Source organism: Dendropsophus ebraccatus, chromosome 5 (assembly GCF_027789765.1).
Source record: "Dendropsophus ebraccatus isolate aDenEbr1 chromosome 5, aDenEbr1.pat, whole genome shotgun sequence".
In the NCBI taxonomy this organism is placed as follows: domain Eukaryota; kingdom Metazoa; phylum Chordata; class Amphibia; order Anura; family Hylidae; genus Dendropsophus; species Dendropsophus ebraccatus.
Window position 1 is genome coordinate 46,625,212 of NC_091458.1, and position 21,463 is coordinate 46,646,674.

Here is a 21,463-nt window from a genome sequence, read left to right on the forward strand (position 1 = left end):
CTCTATTAAAATGGCAGCTTAGGCAGACAACCTTGTTTTTTGTAACATCCCCCCATTAATCTTCTTGCAGAGTTTGGATCGTTCTTCCACCTAGCCAATTTTAAAATTAATTATCAGAAATCTTAAGCTCTTAACATGTCACTGCCTTTTTCGCAACAAAACTACTCTGGCAGACTCCTTTACATTTCGGATTTCGCACCATGAGGCTATGTTCACACTGCGTCCGTCCGTAGTTCGTGCGGCTGAAACTACGGGCCGGATGCGTAAGAACCGCGAACATACGCCCGTAGTACAGTTATGCTTCCCTAGCTTGATTCGAAGCGATCTGAAACAGGTCATTTACTTGGAAATCTTCGCCCAGCCCAATAAAACTCACAGAACCTTTTGGATCGAAAAATCAAGTTCAATTTGGCTGAAATAAGTACTCCGTACGGGACCGCATGGAAATCCACGGCCGTGAGTTGGAACATTTCCCTCCTAAAACAATGGTCATGTTCATTTTTCACGGCGCCGTATTTGATCCGGCCGTAAGCTCATACGTAGTGTGCACTGTGCAGGCGTATATCGTATACTTTCAAGCGAATGCATCAACCTCAAAACTACGTGCGTATATTCGCGGTTCGCACTACGGACGGAAAGATACCTAGTGTGAACATAGCCTTAAATCAAAGTCAACTGTTTATAGTCTGCGGATCATTCAAAGACAGTCCAAGCTGTCCACACAGATGTAAATTTCTCAGTCCTTCGCTGAAAGGATGCTGTCAGCACTAACATCCTTTGGATCTACTACTTACAAATCCAATGACAGGCTGTGGGAGGGGTTGTAGATCCCCATTGTCCTGGGATGCAGGCCCTAGCCACGTCTACTCCTCCACCCAACCTCCCTTTTTCCCCCTAACTTTTCTCTACTTTTTCTCCCCTTTTTCTGGTCCTTTCTCTCTGTTTCTAAGTGGCTTCATAGTGATCAGTTTTTAATTGTTGGTTTCATTGAAATCTATTACATTTCTACCACCTTCCCGCTTAAACATATAGTTGAAAGTTTAATAGTGCGGCTAATTCTAAGTAATTGCATTGTGGTACCTGTTGTTTCAATGTGTAGCCGCTGTTCTTTTGCCATATGTTCTTGTTTTGGAAAAATTAAAACAAAGAATTGAAAAAAAAACCACTTATTAGCATAGATTAAATAAGCTCTCCCACATTTTTTCCACTCACCATCAATATTCATTCAGTGTCATCACTTTCATCGCAGCTCTGCTGAATCTATACATTTTATATAACCTCTCATTTGCCAGCATATTTACTTTTAAGGATGCAAACTGCATTCTCTCCCTTTCAAATCTGGTCTCTCAATCCTGTGATAATCACAGTACAGTATCACATGGGCAACTACAGCCATTACCATCTCTGCCTGCTGTTAGGATAGTGTAATAACAATCTCTATACATCTCTAAATAAACCACAAAACTGTATAAGTATAGTACAGTCAGGGAGGCTGGATGGTCATCAAATGCATTATAACTGTGTGACAGGTGCTGTATAATCTTCATCAGTAACTGTGATGAGAGTTTCAGCCCGCCACCCTGGATGTTCTTTCTTGGACCTGCTATTGTGTAGCTATCTTCCGAAGCAAAATACTATCAGCCTGTTTATTACAATGTGTGACTATAATGTGTGTATGAAACAGAGAACATAACATTGTGCAACCCATGCAACTTTCTGTAGACAATAAGAGCCAGTATGAACTTTACTCCCTACAGGTCGGTCTATTAGGGTGTATGCAAGGGATTGAGTAAACCATTCCATGAATTTTAATTATAGTGTACTGGCACACTGGTGGACTAGGACTATCACCCCTCTCTCCTCATAATAACATTCGGGAAACAGCATAACTCACCTATCCGGTCATTGTCTTCACAGGCTGTGCCAGCGATACCACTGCTCTCCAGTCCATAGCTTGGGTCAGCTTTACCCGTTATTTTGGCAGCATCTTCCACTTTACGAACATGGGCTTCCACCAATGCTGTGGGAACTTCTTCCTTCATCTTGGAGAACTCATCTGACAGGAATGAAAAGAAATTTTACCAACTTATCAATACTTTTCATCCATATAAAATACCTAATCAGAAAAACCTTACCAAGAGCTGATTTGGCAGCAGCAGATGCCACACGAGGGTCAACCACTGATGCTAGGAAAGCGACTGTGCTCATCACTGGGTTACCAGATTGGCTAAATGGTATAGGTTGATAGGCTAGAGGTCCAAGAGAAGCTTCAGAGTCCTCCAAATAAGGATCCTCAATAGGCAGCCGGAGGAAGTGTAAGATACATTCATCTTGAGTACGGCTACCGACATGTTCAGACACTTTGTTCCAGTCATCTTTGTACATTTCTAGGGCCTTAAAGTGATATAATTTAAAGCTCAGACCTATGTGAAATATTGCTGTATACATTGAGCGACTTTCTGCCATAAATTACCTCAAGAAGCAGCAAAGTCTCTTGTTCTGTCCACTCCCTTGTGGCACTTGCTGCAGATTTACTCTGTGAGAACACAAAGCAAAGAGACATAATTTTGTAAACGAACGGTGGCACGACTTTTTGTTCTAATGTACAATTATTAATGCAAATTATGTAGGGTATAAGGATACATTACTCTGCAAAGTCTATGTACTTCTGTAACAGATTTGTCATGTACAGCTATCACTACTTACCTTGGAAGTTGTGTTCTTCTTGCTGTACATATCAGTTCTAAGCCCAAAGTTTTGTAGGTCAGTCGGCTTTTCTTTATTTTTGTCAGGGAAATTCAGCATCTGTTGTGAAGCAGAGGTCTGGGGGAGAAAACATAAGCAACAAAGTTATACGGGAATGTCACAACTAGAAAAAATCATGTTATGACATGAAATAAAGCAGTGATACTGAAAACAACTGTTTTGTGGGACTTTGTGATTAATTACCTATTTTCAGGGTCCCAGCAGATCAGCTACCATTGAAATGAATGTGAGCCGAGGGGAACAAACATGGCCACTACAACACAATTGACATATATATAGTCCTGTGCTTCTGGCTCTCTTTACTATGTACCTCCTTAGCATCGGCTCTGCCAAACAGGTAATCAGTGAGGGTGCCACTGATACCCTTTTTGAAAGAATAACAGGGTACGCCTCTCTATAAGGCTTTGTACACCTTTGTTTGGTGGCTTCTATTTTTAGTGGATACCAGAAAGCTGTACTGGATAAGTCGTCCCCCACTGATTTATAATGGGGTCCAACAGGTTCCACTGGGGTGTCTATCATTTTGACAGGAACAAATGGCACTGAAAATATGATATCATGTGCTACGATGCGTGTGTGAACAGAGCCAGTAATACATCTGCTAATTTTGCTTATAGTGGAAATATAATAAACGAGTAAAAATGACAGTTTCAAGATGAATTTCCACAGAGAGAAATACAACTGGATACATGATTACAAAAGGGACTTCACCTGCGGGGTTTTGGGTTGCAGTGGTACCAGCCCTGATGGGGTGTCAGCTAAGACATGAAAATGTGAAGTAGGTGGTGGTCCCATGGGTGTGGGGCGACTCTCAGCGTCAACCTGATAATTGATTAGACCCCATTGTTCCAGGAAGGCATGAACCCTGCAACAGTCATAAAGCTTGGTTTAGATATCCACACCCATTCATGTCCTAAACTATCAAGAGTCAGAAAGTGGTGCCACATAAACTGTAAGTCTCCCTAGTGTATTTAAGCTAGTTTCCCTGCCACTCTCACCTCATAATAGCACAGACATCCCCTGCCAGGTTGCGGCGGCAGGCTGTTGACGTGAGGTATTCCTGAGGGTTGAGCCGATAGGTGTCAATCATGAAGTTTCGATATGCTAAATATCTAGTGAACAGAAAATACAATGTTTTAATGGTTACATGTTATTTATTACATGTGCAAAAAAAGCTAAAAAATTAACCATCTGCACACATAGGGAAAATGAGATAACACTTACATCTCCGGTGTTTTAGACTTGTTCTTGCCATTGAAAAACTCAGGTAGTGCTCTACGCTCAATTGCATGCACACTGCAGAAAAAGGTTCATATGGTGACAGGAAGAACAATGTTAACAGAACAATGGTGGGGCTATTCTAATACATGGTAAGGCAGGGTTCACACGCTGTAACTGTGCGGCTGTATTTTTTATGCGGCTGTAAATGTGCGGGTGAAACTCCGGCCGTGGGAAAAAATAGACATGCGGCTCAAAACATACGGTCATTTACTTGGAAATCTGGTTCAACTAAAAATAACAAATAAAATGTTAAGAAAGTGATGCAAACACCTCTGGATGCATCTGGGAAAGCAGGGAACACAGTTTACATGAATCGCTATTACCGGGGTTTGCGATCCTCTGCACTATAGCCGATGTCTCTCATGGTTAATATATTGAATTAATAAAACACATTTTCTTTGAAATAAAGTCCCGTTTATTGTTCAATAATTAAATGTAAACGATTCCATCATTTTGCAATTAAATATACTGTTAAAATAAATATATATATAAATAAATGTATATTTATATATATATTTATTTTTTGACAGTATATTTAATTGCACAATGATGGATTCGTTAGAATTAAATTATTGAACAAAGAAACTGTATTTATTTAAACGAAAATGTGTTTTCTTAATTAAATATTAATTAGTACAGGAAGCTCTATAAGCCGTTAATTCATATGCCGGCAATAGAGCATTCTGTACAAATCATCACTTTACTTTTATTAAAACATCAAATGTTTCTTCTAATTATGTTATGACAATAGCATTATTAGAAGAAACATTCAGAATTATATGTGCGCTCAGCTGATTGGCTGTTCGGCTGAGCGCACATATAATGAGCCGGTCCGCAGTACAGTGACTTCATTGTGCTGCGGACCAGCGAAGAGGAAACATCGGGGTGAGTATAGAGCTCTCCCCACCCCCTCCCCGACACTGCACCCCTCCCAGCAAGGAAGGGGGGTCACTTAACCCCTTCCTTGCTGGGATGGGTGCAGTCTGACATCAGTCTGGCCCCCAAGGGGTTAAGGGGGATGCAATACATCCTCCCTTAACCCCTTGGGGGCCAGACTGTAAGCAGCGATCTGTAAAGATGCTGCATACTGTAAGGAGCACAACACCTCTCACAATGATGGGTGTTGTGCTCCTGTTTGTGTGTTTTTTGTGTGTTTCTCCCTTTTTGTTTTTCAGATATCGGTATCCTGGGGATTACGTCGGATTCCATGGACTACGTCGATGACCAGCGGTTGTTCTTTGAATTTTTTTTAATAAAATGGTCAATGAGGGGTGTGGGGGTGTTTTTATTTGAATAAAAAAATTTGTAAACTTGTGTCTTGTCTTTATTTCTTTACTTTATAGACTTAGTAGTGGAAGCCGTCTAATAGACGGAATCCATTACTAAGTTGGGGCCTAGTGTTAGCCGGTATAAAATGGCTAACCCTAACCCCCTATTATTACCCCAGTACCCAATGCCACCAGGGGTACTGGGAAAAGCCGGGTGCCAGTGGTCCCGGAGCGTCAAAATTGGCGCTCCTGGACCGGGCGGCAGCAGGCTGGTAAGATTTAGGCTGGGGAGGGCCTAAAACAATGGCTCTTCCCACCCTGGTGTTACCAGGCTGCTGTCGTTTGGTTTTTAACCCGGCTGGTTATAAAAATAGGGGGGACCCTATGCGGTTTTTTTTTAAAAATAAATAATTAAAAAAAAACGCATAGGGTCCCCCCTATTTTTATAACCAGCCGGGTTAAAAACCAAACGACAGCAGCCTGGTAACACCAGGGTGGGAAGAGCCATTGTTTTAGGCCCTCCCCAGCCTAAATATTACCAGCCTGCTGCCGCCCGGTCCAGGAGCGCCAATATTGACGCTCCGGGACCACTGGCACCCAGCTTTTCCCAGTACCCCTGGTGGCATTGGGTACTGGGGTAATAATAGGGGGTTAGTGTTAGCCATTTTATACCGGCTAACACTAGGCCCCAACTTAGTAATGGATTCCGTCTATTAGACGGCTTCCACTACTAAGTCTATAAAGTAAAGAAATAAAGACAAGACACAAGTTTACAAATTTTTTTATTCAAATAAAAACACCCCCACACCCCTCATTGACCATTTTATTAAAAAAAATTCAAAGAACAACCGCTGGTCATCGACGTAGTCCATGGAATCTGACGTAATCCCCAGGATACCGATATCTGAAAAACAAAAAGGGAGAAACACACAAAAAACACACAAACAGGAGCACAACACCCATCATTGTGAGCGGTGTTGTGCTCCTTACAGTATGCAGCATCTTTACAGATCGCTGCTTACAGTCTGGCCCCCAAGGGGTTAAGGGAGGATGTATTGCATCCCCCTTAACCCCCTGGGGGCCAGACTGATGTCAGACTGCACCCATCCCAGCAAGGAAGGGGTTAAGTGACCCCCCTTCCTTGCTGGGAGGGGTGCAGTGCCGGGGAGGGGGTGGGGAGAGCTCTATACTCACCCCGATGTGTCCTCTTCGCTGGTCCGCAGCACAATGAAGTCACTGTACTGCGGACCGGCTCATTATATGTGCGCTCAGCCGAACAGCCAATCAGCTGAGCGCACATATAATTCTAAATGTTTCTTCTAATAATGCTATTGTCATAACATAATTAGAAGAAACATTTGATGTTTTCATTAAAGTAAAGTGATGATTAGTACAGAATGCTCTATTGCCGGCATATGAATTAACGGCTTATAGAGCTTCCTGTACTAATTAATATTTAATGAATAAAACACATTTTCGTTGAAATAAATTCAGTTTCGTTGGTCAATAATTTAATTCTAACGAATCCATCATTGTGCAATTCAATATACTGTCAAAAAATAAATATATAGATAAATATACATTTATTTATATATCTATTTTTTTTAACAGTATATTTAATTGCAAAATGATGGATTCGTTAGAAATAAATTATTGATCAACGAAAGTGTCTTGATTACAAAGAAAATGTGTTTGATTAATTTAATATATTAACTATTAGAGGCATCGGCATTCGGCATCATTGCCGGCTATTTTTGAAGTACTCCGTACGGACCGCCTGTCAATCCTCGGCCGCATGTCCAGCCGCAAACAATGGTCTTGTTCATTTTTTACGGGTCCGTTTACGATAGGGCCGTAGATTCAGAGATAGTGTGCACTGTGCAGCCGCATATCCTATACTTCCAAGCATACACACGAACCACCAAAAATACCGCCGCACAATTACAGCCGCAAATACAGCCGCACTCTTACAACGTGTGAACCGAGCCCCCAAATGTAAAATATGGAGAAATCCTAAGCATTTGTTACCTATTATAATCGAACCATGCAGCGTAGCTGGGGATAATAATGTGGTGTGTTTGTTCTGTTACATTATCCTCATGAAGGTCAGAGGTCTTCACTTGTTCACTTTTAATCCCTGTAGAGTTCTCCTCCTCCTCCTAGGGGGGGGGGAAGCAAATAAACATGCTTAGGCCTTGTTTACACAGAGATGTTTAGTGCAGGTTCCTGTTAAAAGCTAGACAAATGCCATAACGTGTGAAGCCTTTTTTTTTTTTTTTTTTTAAAGAACAACATAATGTAAATAATAGATGTGATGTGCTTTGGGGAAGCGTTTATGAAATTTCAGATCCTTTGCATCAGTGGAACAAGTACTGTAAAAATGAAGCTATGCAACACCCACCTTAGTTATAGCATCCATACTCTCATCTTCCTGTTCATCTGTATGTAAAAAAGTGAAATGGTCAGTGACATTTCAGGAGCCCTCAACTAGCAAATACATATCAGCATAAGTTTTTTCAGTCCAGATAATATATTAAAAACAAGTGCTGTGATGGGTTAGTATGAGACACTAACAATTGTTATCCGCATGAGTGTTTGCGCTTCTTGTGTCTGTCAGTATCCTACTGCTCCCAACATATTTTCTATTCCTCTCATACTCTAGTTTTTTATTGTATTGCCATTGTTTCTGTATGGTTAGGCCCCATTCATATTATCTTTTGAGGCATATGTTGGGCTACCACATTTCTGACTCCACACGGCGCCACAACGCAGCTGTGTCAGTGAAATCCTGCAAAGATTTAAATACCATCAGCTCTCCCGGCATCATATTGATGCATGATGCCAAGAGATCTGTTATTCCACTACACAGCTTCACGCTCTGTAGGGTCTGTAAATGACGGAGCGTGTGAATGACCCCTAAAACTGAGAAAAATCACAAGTTGCTGAAGAAGCACAACGAAATGTACAGAGCTGCAGTCCTTTTTATCTAGCCATTAGATTAAATAGAGAGAAACGACTGATACAAAAGAAGCTGAGTAAAAACTCACCAAGGTCAGTCACAGTGCCACCTTTCACCGGGGCTGTTTCAGAGTCTTTCTTGGTGTTTACTAGAAAATGAAGAGACATCTGAATGTAAGGTCTCAACTCTGCATATATCTATATATAAAATTATATACATATATATATATATATATATATATATATATATATATATACACACACACACACATATATACATTCTGTCAATTCAATAAATGAAAGACATACACACATACAGTATATGATTATTATATACACATAGATATAACAGGGACAAATACCAGCTTTTGGGAGTGTAACTTCTTCAACATTAGGCACCGGGGAAGGTTCATCCATATCCTTTGTCAGGTCCTCTTGTTCTTCCTCTCGATGACCCCTTTTTGGCTTGTTGTAAGGGGTAGACGGTCTGTAATGTACAAAGTTGTACAAATTATACACAAGTGCAGTGGTAATAAAGTGATGTCTATATAAGGCCCCTATTAAACCAACATATAGCTGACAGATTTTTGCAGCCAAAGCCAGGAACGGGAAAAAGGTCTTAAAGCATTCCTGGCTTTGGCCGTAAAAATCTGTCAGATAATCTGTCAGACATCTGTTGGTGTAATAGGGCCCTAAGATTGCTAAGGATTATTTATGGCGGTAATATGGGCAGATATCAGAGACATTAGGGCTGGTTCTCGCTAAACCATCAGTGCATCCAGAATACAGAAAAAGGTGCCAATCCTTCCATTATAGTTTTTCTGTCGGCTCCCCTTATGGTTTGGGTTAAAAAAAAAAAAACACTGACCCAAATATTAGGTATGAACCAAGCCTAACACATGTTTGTGTGCTAAAAGGAGAGGCTGATTGAAATTAATGCCAGGAAAAGAAAAATGGATAAGGAAGACAATACAACCAAGTATAGATAGTCTAAGGGAGCCTTGTAACAGTTCATACAAGTAGTATATAAACCAACCCTTTCTTGACATTCTTCTTCTTTGCTTCTGCACTCGGAGGAGGTGAAGGAGAACGTTTCCTCTTTTTATAATTCGGGCCTTTCTTGTCCCTGCGATCTGAATCAGGACTGCTTACCTATAATGTGAAGGCATAAGTAATATTAAATATATGTTACTATTTGTATCAATCAAGCTCATACTATGACCAGCTACAGGGTAAGAGTTACTGAGTGCACACTAAAGGGGAACTCCGGATAAGGAAAACTTGTTTTCTATTAAAAGTAAATTAAAAGTTATATAGATGTGTCTATACAATGTATTACCGTATCGGTACGGTTCTGCCACACTGGTAGCTGATAGAAATCCAGGAAGTGAAAAAAAACGGCATCTGTGCCAATCCACATTGTCTCCTGCTCCCTCTGCTCTCCCACCTTAGGAGACAAATATTCCATGCCTCTGTCTCACATTGTGTGTGTTTGCTGAGCACAGGCTGATAATGCAGAGAGGGGGCAGGGCGTGATTCACCATCTCTGACCGGCTAGAAGCAGGTGTTTCAACTTCGCTGATTGTGCAAAAGTCTTCAGAGAAATTAGGGCTGTGTTCATACATGTTGGAGTGTCATTGCAGTACTGCAGTATCTGCACAAAAATGATGCAGTAACACAAATAGATAATGCTAAACAGATAAGAGTCGGCACTGCCAATCCCACCTGCACATAAAACAAGGCATAAACAGTATATCCCATGTAAGATAATATCGGATAAAGTCCTTTTTGTGACAATCAACTTCAAAGATAAAAGATGCTTGATCATAATATGTGTGTGGAAAGGAAAAGAATTTAAAAAAAAAAAAAAAAAGTTCTTTGCTTTATTCCAATATCAGCATTACAGGTAGAGAATACACTGTGCGGATTGGATCACAATGAAATGATAAAGTACTGCAAATAATTCAGTAACACAATGAAACTGCAATGTGTGAACACAGCCTAGATGTTCTGCAACAGCTTTGGGCGGGAAATAGGCAGGGTGGAGGACTGTGATGGAACAGCTGAGGGAAAGCATTGCATTCTGGAACCTGTAGTACTGAGTACATCTGCTCAACCAGGAAGAGCAGAAACACAAAACAGAACAAAACACCCCAAAACAAATGGATTTTTGGTAGTTTAAAAACTGGGATAGATAGGTAAGTATTGTTATATGCTTCTGCAGATGTTTCATTTTTTTTACCTCTACCCGGAGTTCCCCTTTAAATATCCTATACCCGTAGGTGTATACCCACTGTGTCAAAAGAGACAATTATTCGTTAAAAAATATATGAACATTAATGGTCCTCAACTATGCATCTTATTTGTGTGTTTTGGACCTGATTTACAATTATATCTAATATAAAATAAACCCAATAAGTAAAACAATCATAGTTGAAAGATGTTAACTATATGAATAAACAATTACCTCTTAACATACAGCGCATCTCTTCCTGTTATATATTATCACTTGTTACATTGTAAAATGTACACTTAACATAATCCTCGAACATAAGAGGAACATTTATTTATTGTGTAATCCCCAAATCCTATCCCTGATATTTATCATTAATCAAAATTAAAATTGTGTTAAAATTGGATTTCAATGGAGATGGCAGCTATGTGAGCATATATCTGATCATGTCTACTGGTATAAACATTCATGGCTATTAATGAATAAAAACTAAAAGTACATAAAAGTTGTCCAACTCCATCAAACTTAACTAACTAATCTCCTGCTGCTCCCCTGCCGAAGCTACCTAGGACCCCCGCAAAGTCAATACAACCGAGGTCCTATGAGGCAAGGAAAGAAAAAATGGCAGGAAACCTATGAAGTTTGAGCATGGGAGCAGTGCAAGACTGGTGAGGTCAACAATACTCCAGTTGTGATTTTATAGCATTAATAGCTGGGAATGGACAATCCCCTTACAATTACATATACATATCTATACACAAAATTCACACAGAAGTTAAATAGACAAAAAGTGTAGGAGAGTAACCTCTACAAGATCAGTTTGCAGTAATGATCTCACTTCATCAGTCAAGGTCTTGGCAGAGATCTTCTTGCGGCGTGTAGCTGGACTCCGCTCATCAGTCACCTCATAATCTTCTTCATTCATCCACTCATTAAATAGATCAGTGTCAAGTATCCACTTAGCATGGACCTATTAATATGAAAAATATTAAAGTTTTACTTAAAGGTAATTTAATGGGATATTGTACATAAGCGGTAGGGCTAATTCTGGCCAATGTAAGACTTGTTTATGGCGTCTTTACCAGATTTCCTCTCTGCAGGCTTCATGTCTAATTTTCTTTTTATTGTTATCCCTGAGATAGTGGGGAAAAACTAGATGTTATGATGTCTCACATAAACTGCACACAAGAGGGGATCCTGCTCCTTTATATCTCCCAATTCACAAATGATAGTTTGTGAAACCATTCACTTCCATTGTTGTTGGCATTCCCTGTGTAAATGTGCAGCCAGCAAACAATGATTTATAGGACCACACAATCTATGTGATCATCCAATAACAACAAATAGCATAAATTAACATATTACGGCATTGCTAGTCATTAGAGCTTGTACCTGCTGCTGCAGTTCTCTTCTGTCACCAGCAGGGGCTACCTATTTGAGATCTGGTCTATACGTTTGCAGATTATCCTGCACAATAGTGCACAGATATACAAGGATATGGATGGTAATTGATATGAAGTATGAGCAGGCCCCGATAACAGACACTGCACCTGCCACTTCAAGCACTTATAACTTTTATTAGTAAATAGGCATCCAACCTGTAAAAGCTGATGGCCTATCCTCCTGGCACCCGTATGGGCAGCAGTACAAGAGGACTGTGGTGCTTGTGCGAGTATAGCAGCGTCTTCATTGTTTATTTGCACTTATATTTCCTTGCATTATTTGTGGTGACTGTGCAAGCAAGTGCAGTGTTGTCCAATTCAGGTGAACGATGCAATACTGCAGCTCCTCACACAGTCACTACACAATGCAGCATGGACAAGTATAAGTAAACAGTGAAAAGGCTGCTATGCTTGCACATGCACCACAGCCCCATCATTAAGTGTAAAATGCAGATTCGACCTTAAGGCTACGTTCAGACGCTGTAAGAGACCGGCCAATCCATGACCTGGCCGGGTCACGGAATGGCCGGTCTCAGAAAAGATCATCCTGGGCGGTACTGCAGTACCAACCGAATGAATTCTGATGCGGGCGCATCCGTGTGCGCCCACATCAGAACTCCCTACTGCACACAATGGAGCGTGCGGCCGAAGCCGCTCGCTCCATAGTGTGCCCTGACAGGGTTTTCTGTGGCTGCTATTCATTGATTAGCGGCCGCAGAAAACTGACATGTCAGTTTCTCGCGGCACCGCTAGGGATCCCGGCCGGAGTGAATACCATGTGTATACACTCCACAGCACAACTTAAGTTCTGTACTAATCACGGCCGTTACAACAACTGCTGTGATTACTGCAGAACTTACGTTGTGTGAACATAGCCTAAATGTTCTGAATCTCTAAATGTTGTAGTTTAACCTTTGTTTTTCAGTATTGCAAAAAGTGTTTAAGACACATTTGCATTTACATGTTATGAAGTCATCTGCAAGCAGAGAATCAAGAGAACAATAACTGTAAAGTGTTACCTTGCGGGGCTTTTCTGGGGTAGGCGCATCCTCAACGGGAGCCTCCACCTCACTAGCTGGAATCCAGGTGTCATAACTTTAAAAGAATAGGGTAGATACAAAATACTTTTTGCAATGCACTTTAGTAAATGATTATGTTACCTAGAGCAGATAGCAAAATATAAATCCAAGCAAGATTTTCAAAAGCTATGAAGCCAGATGAATCCACTCCTAAAGGCTATCTGAATGCTAGCTTACTGCAACTGGTAGATGTTATGGCTTTTTACTATAACCAACAGGCAAAAAAGTATTAAATGCAGTTAATGGTAGTAACCATTAAGTGCAAGATGTTGAATACTAGTGCAGCAGTATTTTTATTCTACTTATGGATTTAACTAATATTCAAAGGAAGCTAGCACTTTAGGACATGAACATGCAATGCTCATCTGCAGAAATCAAGCTCTATCCATGGGTTTTATACACCACTGCAAAAGGCAGCTGTGGTCTAAAGGACATAGCCATGATACATGCTTACCTATCTGGATAATAACCCCAGTGAAGAAGAACCTGCTTGTCTCTCTTCATTATGGGCCTCACCCATTCTTCTAAACAGAGAACACAGTAAAAATAATGTTACGTGATGTAAAAAATAAAAGTTATCTATTTAGAATAAAAAAACAAAAAGAACAAAGATCATTTCCAGCATTGAAAGCCGGATACCTAGACCTGTAACAACAGTACCTTACTCATATGAAACCCGCACTAGTCACTTGGACCAATCACAGGTCAATTGTCCCCCATGTGAATGGAGCAGCAATGCACATGCTTTGTTATTGATCTATTCATTTTATTTTATAGAACTGACAGCGTGTCAGTACAGTAGCACGAAGATTTACCAGTTTTGGAGCTCCCAGCATAATGAATGATAATGCCAGGAGCTCTAAATACTATTTCGTAGCACATTGTCCATATTTACGGCCCATGCACAGAATGTGTGAATGCCCCCTTAGATAGCTGTTAGGGCAAGGAGACACATGGTACCTTTTATGTATCTGTCTGTGCTTTAAAAACATAGAAAACTGTTTTTGTTCTGTTGTATAAGCTGTAAGGGTGGGTTAACATTACGGAATTCTCGCGGATAAACTCAGCGGAATTCCGTTGGCTGTCTGTGCGCACGGCCACCCGCTTTTCCGCCGGCTCCATAGACACCATTCTATGGGCCAGCGTATTCCGCTATCCGCCGAAGGAAGTGACATGATATTATCCGCGAGAATTCCGTAGTGTGAACCCACCCTAACACCACCTCACTTCCCACGCCCATAACTAACCCTGCCTGGGACTCAGCTTCCAGGTGTCAATCGAGCAGGGAGAAGGTAGAGAGAAAGCATTACTGCAGCAGATCAGGAGCTCTTAGATTCTTCCTGCCGGAGAAAAACAGCACTTTTCTACAGCTGGATTTATTAAAGGTACCATGTGTCTCATTGTCCTAACAGCTATCTAATAGTGCCAGCAGTTTGGAACATGAATTACAGCTGACAGATTCCAATTAATAGGATTTTTGAAAACTGCAAAGCAATGAATTCTGCTATGTTTGGAAGTCCCATAGAGGGTGAATGGAGCAATGGGTGCACATAGATGCTGCTGTTCCATTCATTTTGGGAAAAACTATCCTCCATTCTCACGACTAGTGGGGGTTAAAGTAAAACTAAATTATGCTGATATTCTGACCTTCCTCCAAGGAGCCAGGAACTGGAACAACCACATGAGAAGCATGACTTTTATCCTCTGTCACTGTGCCCTGCAAATATTAATAATAAAGTAATGGAATTAAACACAAATGTTGTAAATTATATATATATATATTATATACACACACACACACATTTATGATCCCAACATGACAGCCACACAGTGTGCAAACGGTCAATTATTTAACATTGTTAACATGGGCTGCTGTTTGCCTTGATTTTAATGCTGCTCATTATTTTATGGCAAGAACGTCCGTTGTTTTATTGGCTTACAACAGCCATTCTTGTCATAAAAAATACCTAGTGTGAACATAGCCTAAGTGTAGATGAATTAAGTATTTGGTTGGTACACCATAAAAGAAGCTTGCTCCTTAGTTTCTACAGGGGAAGAGGTGCAGGAACAATCTGTACTCTTGCACCCTCCCCCCCTTCCTATAAACACACAAAGAACCAGAAAGTAAAACTATTTTTGGGGCAGTGAAAGGGTTAAAAAGCAATTCTAAGCAAAGTGCAAGTATTTTCCATTCACACAGTGAAAGTATGAGTTCTGCTCCTATTACCTGATGCCTTTTCACGATGTCTTTTAGCTTGCTCTGCAGCTTTGAGTCTATGTCTGGATGAAGGTATATATTTGGTCGGGACAGACAGTTGTTCTGAAGGGTTAAAAAGGAAAACAGACAATAAATAAAAGATGTATCACGGCAGAAATAAATTATGAGCAAAGACTATAAAGGTTTTCAATGTTTTGTTAAAAATGCAATTAGTTTTTATTCTTATGTGTAAAGGGGAATGTGCAGGCAACTATCATAATGGTGAGTTCACGTATTCAAGTGTTTAATTGCAATTAATGAAAACAAAGCCAGGAATGAATTTGAAAAGAGGAGAAATCTCAGTCTTTCCTTTACAACCTGTTCCTTATAATCTTTTCCTGACCCTGGCTTTTATAACTGCAGAAAAAAAACCTGACTGATTGAACATTGGTGCGTTTACACAAAGAGATTTATCTGAAAGATTTTTTTAAGCCAAAGCCAGAAATGGATTTGAAAATGGGGTGAAATCTCAGTCTTTCCTTTATGACCTGTACCCTGTTTTTAGTCTGTTCCTGGCTTTGGCTTCAAAGATCTGTCAGATAAATCTCTCTGTGTAAACACACCATCAGTTAACAGGCCGCACAAACAATGCAGGGATCGTTTGTGCAGTCCGGCAGCACGACTAGTTTATGGAGATACATCAGGCAATGGCTCTGCAGGTTGGTGCTAGTTTATGGCGATACATCAGGCAATGCGAAAAAGCCCCACTGCCCATCACATGGGGAGATTAACAGGCGAATGAGTGTTTATGGGACTCCTCACAATTAGGCTGGGTTCACACTATGTATATTTCAGGCTGTATTTGGTCCTCATGTCAGGTCCTCATAGCAACCAAAACCAGGAGTGGATTGAAAACCCAGAAAGGATCTGTTCACACAATGTTGAAATTGAGTGGATGGCCGCTATATAACGGTAAATAACTTCCATTATTTCAATATAACAGCCGTTGTTTTAAAATAACAGCAAATATTTGCCATTAAATGACGGCCATCCACTCAATTACAACATTATGTGAACAGATCCTTTCTGTGTTTTTAATCCACTCCTGGTTTTGGTTGCTATACAGCCTCAAACATACAGCCTCAAATATACGTAGTGTGAACCCAGCCGGAGTCTGTGTAAAAGAGCCAACGAATGAGAAATCACTTGTTCACTGACTAATCGCTTATTTACACACATTGCAGTTTCATTGCAGTACTGCAGCGTTTTTATTAAAACAAAACATTAATGCAAGGAACCTGCACTGTGTGACCACAGCCTGAAGTCTCATAAATAAACAAGCCATTTGAAGCCTCAGTATATGAGCACCAATGACAGAAATCGTAGCTCATTATGGACACCTGCTCGGCCCTTCTAAAAAGTTACCATCCCAAGAACTGTCTGTAAAGAATACGCCCTCTGCTATGCTAGAAGAAAAGAGAAGGTACTCAGACCTGCACAAGGGACTTTTCAATGTTCATGAACATTTCGACATTACGATCCATACGAGAGGGGTTCTGGAAGTCAAACCTACGCCTACAAGGAAAAACATTAAAATTTGAGAGAACAAATGAAAAGTAAGTTTACTTGATGAGCAAATTCATTTAGCAAGAGTGCTGCAGTGGCCACAGGTACCCTATTCTTCTGACAGCAAGAAGACTGATGTACAGAGGAATCCTTACCATCCTTGGTCACTCTTAAATTTATAAGCAGCAGCAAGGATATGACAGAGCGCTCCTCCCACCTTGAAATCCAGGAAGCATTTCATCTGTAAAGGACAAATCATCTCACTCACTACACGTTTCATTTTAGCCAAAAGCGACAATGTAATAATATCTGGGGCTTAAAATTACCAATAATCTTAAAATGACACTGTTCTTCATTTTATTTTTTTTGCAGAAATTAATAGTACAGGCAATTTTAAGAAACTTTGTATTAGCCGAAAAATGCATTATTATCATGAAAAAGCAGTTTGAAGCTCTCCCCCCTGTCTTCATGGTTCTCCTTTAGAAAGGGAAGGGGTGGAGGGAGATGAGGCAGCAAAACAGGACAACAAAGAGTTAATTTACAGCTACATCACCGGCTATCGCCTGAAGTCAGCGCTGACCTCTCTGACCTCTGACTGTGTAATCCTTTGTTCTCTGCTCTCTGCTGCCGACTAATCTCCCCTCTCCATAGAACAGACAGGGCACGTCTGATGTAAACAAGACGCGATTTCCTGATAATGAGCAGTGGATGAGAGAGGGGGGGGACCTGGGGAAAGTCTTTTTGAATGCAGATAATGGCATATTTGCCTAATAAACCCAATTACAAAGTTTCTTAAAATCGCCTGGACTATTGATTTCTGCGAAACAAAAAAAAAAAAAACACAACGGTTACACTTTAAAGGGGTAATTCCATCTGGATATCAGTGGCTCATCCGCAGGATATGTAATAGATGTCTCCGGGACCAACACATAACTCAAGATCAGACGACCCAATCCCTCTCTGACCTGGTTGCAGGCAATGGGGGTGGTTGGTAAGCCACAGTTTGTGTGACGCTCACTAACATCCTGTGAATTAACCACAAATGTCCCAGATGGAAAAACCCTTCAGACACTGCTGTATATGATGCTTTCCTTTCTTTGTTGTTGACATTTGTCAGCACGGTCACAGCTAATCCATAATTCAAGAAATGGGGGAGCTCACCTCGGTCAAATAAGACCAAAATAACAAGGGGTGCAACTAAGTGTCCAAAAAACTATCATCAGAAAATAAAAAAGGAAAAAAGCTGGACACTATATATTAAAGCGCACACCACTATTACAAAGAATATATTCTGATATATATTCTTTGTAATAGTGGTGTGTGCTTTAATATATAGTATCCAGCTTTTTCCCTTTTTTATTTTCTGACGGTCACAGCTAATATCTGCAATCCTAATATATGCTAAGTGGCAGCTGGACTTTCAGCCTCAAACAATGGCAAGTTCAGTAGCAACTTGGACCTATTGGTATCACTATCAGGTTGGGGAGCACTGCATTATACAATATTCAAAAGTCTGCCCATCTGATGTTAGAAGTAAACTATACTTACCGGCAGTTTGGTAAGTGGAGCATTGCTGACATGTTTCCCGAACACTTCTTCCTGGAACTGCAGGAGCTGGACCACCAGGCTGGACAGAGACTTATTGGTGGGAGGTTCGGCCTGGATGTACTGAAATGGGATAATATGACTGCTTAGAGAAAAGGAGAATAATGTATCTATATACAGTGCTAATGAAGGGTCAATTCATCAGAGCTCTCCTTAAAGGGGAACTCCAGGTAACTTTTTTTTTTTTCCTTTAAGTCAACTGGTGTCATAAAGTTAATTAGATTAGTAATTTACTTCTATTTAAAAATATAAAGTCTTTCCATATTTATTAGCTGCTGTATGTCCTGCAGGAAGTGCTCTCAGCTGTCATCTTTGTTCCTGACAGGAACTGTCCAGAGTAGTAGCAAATCCCCATAGAAAACCTCTGCTGCTCTGACATGGACAGAGGTGGCAGCAGAGAGCACTGTGTCAAACTAAAAAGAATACACCACTCCCTGCACAACATACAGTAGCTGATAAGTACTGGAAGACCAGGGCTGTGGAGTTGGTAAGCCGCAGCTCCAACTCCTGAATTTTATCAGCACCGACTCTGACTCCTGCTCCTACATAAATGGACAGTCATATACCAGGGGAGTTATTTATCACACTGGCTCAGCAGCTTCTCCCTAATGTCCTACATGATCCTGGGGCGACTTCTGAGTGAATAAGGAAAGATATAAAGCAGCTTCTGCTGTGTGTGCAGTGGATGCAGCCAGTCTCCAGCCTCCATGTCCTGAACAACTCACAACTAGACTAGAAGGAGCAGGTGATCTTTTAGTTTCTTACAAAATATTCAGCATAAACACAGAAACACTGCTAACAATGTCAGACACCTGTAATATAGAGGTCAGCCATAGTGATATAGAGGGGGGTCACACATAGTGATAAAGAGGCGTCACTGTGGGTGTGGGGGCACGCCACAACACACACACACACAGCCTGCTGCAGCCATAGCACACACACACACACAGCCTACTGCAGCCATAGTACATACACACACATACACAGCCTGCTGCAGCCATAGCATACACACACAGCCTGCTGCAGCCATAGCATACACACACAGCCTGCTGCAGCCATAGCATACACACACTCAAACACTCACACACAGCTTGCTGCAGCCATAGCACACATACATACAGCCTGCTGCAGCCATAGCACACATACACACAGCCTGCTGCAGCCAAAGCACACACACACACACACACACACACAGCCTGCTGCAGCCATAGCACACACGCACACACACACACAGCCTGCTGCAGCCATAGAACACTGAAGAAAAACACCACATTGAGGAAAGAGGTTACAGCAACACTACTTATGTCTTCTCCTCCTCCTCTATATTACACAGGATATCAGATTACACTGCTGCGCATATACAGTCAACCAGCATCCAGGAAGAGAACAGCACAGATCTCCCCCCCACACACACACACAATGGACTCTTCCAGCTCAGAAACAAACTGACAAATAGTGACCGACAACTTTTCCCCGACCACCCTTATCTAATAGGGCCAGTGTCCTATTACTGATATATCCCCTGACCACCCTTATCTAATAGGGCCAGTGTCCTATTACTGATATATTCCCCGACCACCCTTATCTAATAGGGCCAGTGTCCTATTACTGATATATCCCCCGACCACCCTTATCTAATAGGGCCAGTGTCCTATTACTGATACATTCCCCGACCACCCTTATGTAAAAGGGCCAGTGTCCTATTACTGATATATTCCCCGACCACCCTTATCTAATAGGGCCAGTGTCCTATTAGAATGTTGCTCATAAAATATATTGATGAGCAAAACTAATAAAATTCATATCAAAACTCAATTCTAAATTGTTCTAAGATTTTTTTTAAAGCTGGAGTCGCAGTTGGTACATTTTTTCCGACTCCAGCCAAAACTAGCTCCGACTCCGACTCCACAGTCCTGTGGAAGACTGGAGATTTTTAAATGGAAACTTATATAGATTTGTAATTTACTTCTGACACTAGTTGATTTGAAAGATTTTTATCTTTTTACCCAAGTACCCCTTTAAGAATATTCCCAACAGTACTATATACCAGTGGCCAACTCCTGGCTTCTGCATGTAGTTTATTTGCATCAATTCTTGCAGAAGCAGAGGAACACACAATGACTGTTGGCACCTGACAGCTGCTCTTCCTTTAAGAATAAGTGACCTAGGACACGTCCAAGTCATGTTTTCTTCCCTGAAGCCCATGTGGATCCAACAGAACGTGTGACTTTTTAGTAGATCAAAGCAAAGCGATCAGCTGATCCCCAAGTGTTTGCTCTTTTAGCAGATAATTACTGGCCCAATACACAATGGTGTGATCATCAAATGATCACTCCCTGTAATGATGCGTTTACACAGACAGATTTATCTGACAGATTTTTAAAGCCAAAGCCAGGAACAGACTATAAACAGAGAACAGGTAATAAATCCATTCCTGGCTTAAAAATCTGTCAAATAAATCTGTCTGTGTAAACGCACTATGATGCTGGGTTTACACGGAACGATTATCGTGCGAATTTGCACGATAACAATCGAATTCGAACGATAATCGTATGTGTAAACGCAGCGATCGAACGGCGAGCGAGAAATCGTTCATTTTGATCTTTTAACTTGTTCTTAAATCGTAGTTTGCAAAAAATTCACAGATCGTTCCGTGTCGTCGCGAAAGTCCGCCCACCCGTAGCCCGGCCCCCCGCTCATCCGCAGCCCCCTGCGCCACCCCCGCCGCTCCGATCGCCACCCCCTCCGCCTGGCTCTCCTCTTTAGCCAATCAGTGCTGCTGTGCATTGATTGGCTGTAGAGAGGAGCCAGGAATTTCAAACGGCTCCTCTTCAGCCAATCAGCTATCGGAGTGGCGGCGCGGGGGGGAGGGGCGATCGGAGCGGCGGCGGCAGGGGTGGCGATCGGAGCGGCGGGGATGGCGATCGGGGCGGCTGGGTGCTTTGGATGAGCGGGGGCCGGGTGATCTTAAAACGATCACAAAACGATTTTTCCGTACGATATATCGTACCGGCTAAACGCTGATCGTTAGATAAAAAAAATCATTACTCCGACATCGTTAATCGTGC

At 41.3% G+C, this 21,463-nt stretch overlaps 1 protein-coding gene across 7 annotated transcripts in view; it reads right to left on the minus strand.

The window, feature by feature from the left end:
• The window catches only part of SMARCC2 (SWI/SNF related BAF chromatin remodeling complex subunit C2), a 33,140-nt gene that overhangs the window by 8,939 nt on the left and 2,738 nt on the right, over positions 1–21,463 (minus strand). For 4 of the 7 annotated variants that reach the window (XM_069970032.1, XM_069970033.1, XM_069970030.1 and 1 more), the window contains exons 2-22: positions 18,339–18,458; positions 16,946–17,031; positions 16,718–16,799; positions 15,255–15,347; positions 14,675–14,744; positions 13,482–13,551; positions 12,968–13,043; positions 11,312–11,476; positions 9,310–9,425; positions 8,636–8,760; positions 8,363–8,422; positions 7,717–7,754; positions 7,344–7,474; positions 3,991–4,062; positions 3,765–3,878; positions 3,478–3,631; positions 2,707–2,823; positions 2,474–2,536; positions 2,136–2,394; positions 1,895–2,056; positions 1,081–1,122 (exon numbers count right to left, since the gene is read on the minus strand). In XM_069970032.1, the coding sequence (XP_069826133.1) occupies positions 1,081–1,122; positions 1,895–2,056; positions 2,136–2,394; positions 2,474–2,536; positions 2,707–2,823; positions 3,478–3,631; positions 3,765–3,878; positions 3,991–4,062; positions 7,344–7,474; positions 7,717–7,754; positions 8,363–8,422; positions 8,636–8,760; positions 9,310–9,425; positions 11,312–11,476; positions 12,968–13,043; positions 13,482–13,551; positions 14,675–14,744; positions 15,255–15,347; positions 16,718–16,799; positions 16,946–17,031; positions 18,339–18,458 (2,215 nt within the window). The remainder of the gene's footprint in view (positions 1–1,080; positions 1,123–1,894; positions 2,057–2,135; positions 2,395–2,473; positions 2,537–2,706; positions 2,824–3,477; positions 3,632–3,764; positions 3,879–3,990; positions 4,063–7,343; positions 7,475–7,716; positions 7,755–8,362; positions 8,423–8,635; positions 8,761–9,309; positions 9,426–11,311; positions 11,477–12,967; positions 13,044–13,481; positions 13,552–14,674; positions 14,745–15,254; positions 15,348–16,717; positions 16,800–16,945; positions 17,032–18,338; positions 18,459–21,463) is intronic. The other 3 variants (XM_069970036.1, XM_069970034.1, XM_069970037.1) reach the window with 1 other exon arrangement.